Raw genomic sequence first — 4,693 nt, 5'->3', positions numbered from 1 at the left:
AGGGCATAGGTCCTATATCCTCTCAAAAAAAAGAAAAAAAAAAAAAAAAAAAAAAGATGCTGCCCCAGTATAAGGTGCAAGAACACATGTCCACCAAACTCAAAACACATTTAAAGATCTGTCAGCCAAACAAGACAACTGTGATCTATATTTGGACCACGGTAAGTAAGTTTGTAACCCCTAGTGAATCAGGTCCTTCAAGTTACCTATGAGGAAACAAAGCCCCTGGAAGTTAACTTAGACACGATGGAAGGATGCAAAAAGACTAAATGGGCTGCTAATAAGAAAGAGTGACATGGGGCCAGCAGGTGGTGTGGTGGTTAAGGTATTGGGCTCCCACATGGCTAACCATGGTTCTAGTCCTGGACCTGGTGGCTTGCTTTCTCACTTTCCCTCTCTGTCTCTCTCTGGTCAAATTAAAATAATAATAATAAAATTAAGTATTTTTTAAAAAAGAGTTTATTAATTACCCACCCTGTACTGGACAGGCACACGCTAGATCTCAGTTAAACCTCACAAGTACTCTGACGTGAGGGGCAAGCTGCGAGGCAGACTGCAGGCCAGCCTGAAACATACGAGCCCCTCCTTCCTAATAGAGATGTAGCTGGGCATCTGATCTCTTGGCTGACAGTGCATTTCCCGGGCCCCCTTGTAGAGCGATGGGACCACGCATCTTCGTTCTTGCCAACAGAACGTGGGTAAGACAGTGGCTGTGCTTCCTGCACTTTCTGTCCTTCCCTGCCACTGGACACATCAATGGGGTGCAATGGAATCTGGGACCACCCTAGTCTTGGTACACTAAACCAGGGGTTGGCAAACTACAGCCTTTGGCCCAAACACAGTCTACTGTCTATTTCTGTAAGCAAAGTTTTACTGGCACGCCAGCACCCCCACTAGTTTATATATCGCCTATGGCAGCTTTCCGGCTAAGACGGCCTAACCGGGCACAGCGCGTTCATGTTATTCATGGTTGGCATGTCCTATAACATGGCCACCAACACCGAATCAGCAAATGCCGAGCCAGGTCAGATTCCTGCAAGCCTCTGGTGACAAATTTTCTTTATCAACTGATGCATACAAAGTCTTGCTTTGTTTGTTTCTGTTGAAAGAGATCTTATTTAAGATATATTGTTTGGGGCCAGCAGGTGGTGTGGTGGATAAGGGCACTGGACGCACCACATGGCTGACAGCAGTTTGAGTCCCAGACCTGGCAGCTTGCTTCCTTGCTTTCTCACTTTCTCTGTGTCCCTTTTTGGTCAAACTAAACTAAATAAAGTTAAATAATTCTTAAATTAAAAAGAAATATTATATATATATATATATAATTTCTTTTAGTATATATATTGAGGACCTGCAACATATATATTTCTTAATATATATATTGAGGGCCAGCAGGTGACATGAAGCGTGAAGGTGGTCGAACCCCACATAGTCAACTGCACAGTTCAAGTCTGAGACCCAGTGACTTGACATTGAGTGTGGGTGTATGTGTGCCCAAAATCCCAAGAGAATGGAGAAGTGAGTGCAGCACGGCCACGCCCTCTGGGGGTGATTTCTCACTTTCCCTCTCTCTCCCTCTGTCTCTGGCAAGTGCACACGCCCTCTAGCCCCCACCTCCAAAAAAAGATCTATGGCTGACTCATTAACATTCAAGTCATGGCCAACAGCACCTTGTAGTGCTGAGTTATATGACGCCTGAACAAAGCTTATGTAACAAACCTGTTTTCTCTGTAAGGCACATCACCGCCTTTCTGCACTGAGAACGCCAGGCAGCACTTCAGCACTACACGCGGGGGCCACTTGAAACAACAAAATCACCAATAAAGAGCAAAAATTATGTGGCACTAAATAGGCCACAAAAAGGACATTTGTTTACAGGATGATAGCGGAAAACGGGAAAGCACATCACTTGTTCAACCTTGGCTGGTAATGTGGGGCCGCGTGACTCAAATGTGTTTCTGCTACTTTTCATTTGCCCTTGAATGACTGCAACACTGTAAGCATTGATTTGGGGGTTACAAATACATTTTAGCCAGCAGGCGAATTCACAAGTATGGGATCTATAAATAATGAGGATTGATTGTAGTTGGAGCAGAGACCATATGGCCCACAAAATCCAAAGTATTTATTACCTGACCCTTTATAAACAATCTGCTGACCCCCGTTCCAGCCTGTTAGTAAAAAAAAAAAAAAAAGAAGAAGAAAAAGAAAAAAAAAGTACAAGTAAACTTTCTTGTTCTTGAAGCCACGAGGTTTGGGGTTTCTTTGTTATAGCAGCTTCTTATGCCCTAATACTGGCTATTAAGAGTAACCTCTTCCTATGGTCGGAAGTGGCATGGAGATTAAGGCACTAGATCACATAAGGCTGGCTACATGGTTTGAGTTCTGGACCCAGCAGCTTGAAAATCACACCAGGCATATGTGCTTGTATGCCCAAAATCCTGAGAGAGACCGGTGAGGGGCCTGAGGCATGTCCAGCCCCCAGGGAGGTTATTTCTCACTTCCTCACCTACTCTCTGGCAAGTACATGCACCTATAACAAACAGTGAAGGAGAAAGAGTATGCTCTTCCCATCACGTGATGCCATCTCATTTCACTATTCACAAATGGCATGTTTTCAAGCTGCAGCAGCCAGGATTTGAACCACAGTTGGCCATATGAGATCTGGCTTTTCTTTCTTTCTTTTTAGAGAGTGTTTTGCTATAAGGCATGTGAGACACAGAGACAGAGACAGAAGTGAGAAATCACACCCCGGGAGGATGGTCACACTGTAATCCCTTCTCCTCCATTCCCGTCTTGGGACTTTGGCCATGTACATACATGTGCCCAGTGTGTTTCAAGCTGCTGGGTCTGGGATTCCTACCAGGATCAACCACATGGGAGTCCAGCCCTTTAACCACTACACCACACCACCTGCTGACACAGGGATCTGGTTTCTTAACCGCTAGGCTGCAGGGCTGGCCCACAACTCTTCATTTTCAGCAAGCTCTGTAGTGACTCTGCATTCTAAAGTTTGAGGATCACTGATAAGCAGTAAGCGTGAAGGCTATTGCCCTGGACCTCTCTTGTGAACTCTGGGTTGATGCTCTAAGGCAACTAAAAAGGAGAAATAAGATGAACACCCTGCTTGATGTCCAGCTCCCCTTCCTCCACTTCACCCTGAGGCGCACTTGACACCTCATGTTTCTTGTACGCACAAGCTCCCGGGCTGCAGGGAGGATGAACTGAGAATGCAGCAAGGCAGCACGGAGCAGTTTCTCAACATAAGGCACTTTTCTTCGCCTTGCCTAGGCAGCAAACGTTATTTAAGCCCTCGCATAATATCACCAATTCCAGAATTCTCTTTACAGACTCCCAAGGGTTCCCAACGTAATGTTCAAGCTACAAGCGTCGGTACCCTATAGGAAAAGTTTCCCATCTGGGTATATTTAAACCACACCTATGGGCTCCCCTCCCCTGCGGGGTCCCCCCTGCGTACCAGTGCCCCGGTTTCAATCCCCTCCCTCTTGTACCCGCCTTATTTGGGATACCCGATTCACTTCCGCGTCTTCCACTCTCGGCTCCCCTGGGCTTTAGTGTCCCCCGCACCCCACCTGGCGCCTCGAGCTCCCTAAGGTTCGGTTCCCCTATCCTACTCCTAAACGTGGGCTTCCCGTCCTGCCCCCTACCTGCGGGTCCCCCCTCGGGTCCCCTCACCCCTCGCGGCCCCCTCACGTCCTCCCCTGGACCCCTCCTTTCGCTTTGGGCGGGCCGACCCGCTCCCCGGAGCCGGGAGAAGACCGCTAAAGACGTAGCCCGGCCCCCAGCTCCGCTCACCTCTAGAGCGACGCCCAGATTCTCCCGCTTCTTTTTAGTCATGTTACTCTCGGGGCTCTCCAGTCATCACTGGGCGCGCCCACCAAGTCTCACTACGCACGCGCAAGCGTTCGTAGTGCTCCCTCATTGGCCGCCGAGGCGTCGGGGGCGGGGCTACTGGTGGTCGCCATCTTGTTGAGGGGCGCGGCCACGTTGGCCGGCCATGTTTGTGAGGGGCAGCGAGTAGTTTGAGGCCTCAGCCTGGGAATGAAGAGAGGGCAAGCGGGTCGGTTCTCCGGGTGGAACAGTGGCCGGCCCGGGGTAGAGCTGCCCTGCTCCTTCTCAGTTCAAAGCCACGGTACATCCCTGAGAGCCTTTTATGACATCCTCTCTTTTCCTGTGCCCTTCATCCTTCGGGAGCCACCCTGACCACCCTATCCGGTTGGTTTTTTTGGTTGGTTTGCTGTAGGGCGCTGTGGGCTGGCTACAGAGAGAGAGGGAACGTGACACATCACCTCCCAGGGAGGATGGCCGTGCTGCAGTCCTTTCTCCATTCTCCTGGGGATTTGGGGGCACGCTCACAAATCAACCCACCGGTCTGGGCCTCAAACTGTTGACTTGGTCATGTGGGATCATGTGGGATCCAGCTGTCTTAACCTCGGCACCACCTGCTGGGCCACCATACCCAGTTGTAGGCCATCCCTCTGCCTATTCGAATTCTGTCAGTCCTTCAAGGCCTAATCCAATGCTCCTTCCGGAAGACCTCATTTGGAAGCTCTCTGCTCTTTGGGATCTGATGAAGACCTGTTGTCATTCCTCCTCTTTTGTCTTGTTTCACTCATTTTTCTTGTTTTATTGTAAGGATGCCTACAAACATCACAAAAACTTATGAAGAGCA

At 49.0% G+C, this 4,693-nt stretch overlaps 1 protein-coding gene across 2 annotated transcripts in view; it reads right to left on the bottom strand.

Annotated features, from left to right (window-relative positions):
- CCDC167 (coiled-coil domain containing 167) overlaps window positions 1-4,126 on the bottom strand; it is a 20,573-nt gene extending 16,447 nt beyond the window's left edge. The window contains exon 1 of one of the 2 annotated variants that reach the window (XM_027771928.1): window positions 3,817-4,126. In XM_027771928.1, coding sequence (XP_027627729.1) covers window positions 3,817-3,858 — 42 coding nt within the window. In that variant the 5' untranslated portion in view covers window positions 3,859-4,126. The remainder of the gene's footprint in view (window positions 1-3,816) is intronic. The other variant, XM_006148623.3, reaches the window with a different exon arrangement.
- Between the last annotated feature and the right edge of the window lie 567 nt (window positions 4,127-4,693).

This window comes from Tupaia chinensis, unplaced genomic scaffold (assembly GCF_000334495.1).
Source record: "Tupaia chinensis unplaced genomic scaffold, TupChi_1.0 Scaffold000238_1, whole genome shotgun sequence".
In the NCBI taxonomy this organism is placed as follows: Eukaryota; Metazoa; Chordata; class Mammalia; order Scandentia; family Tupaiidae; genus Tupaia; species Tupaia belangeri.
The sequence above is the reverse complement of the archived record's forward strand: the minus strand, read 5'-3'. Positions and strand labels throughout refer to the sequence as shown.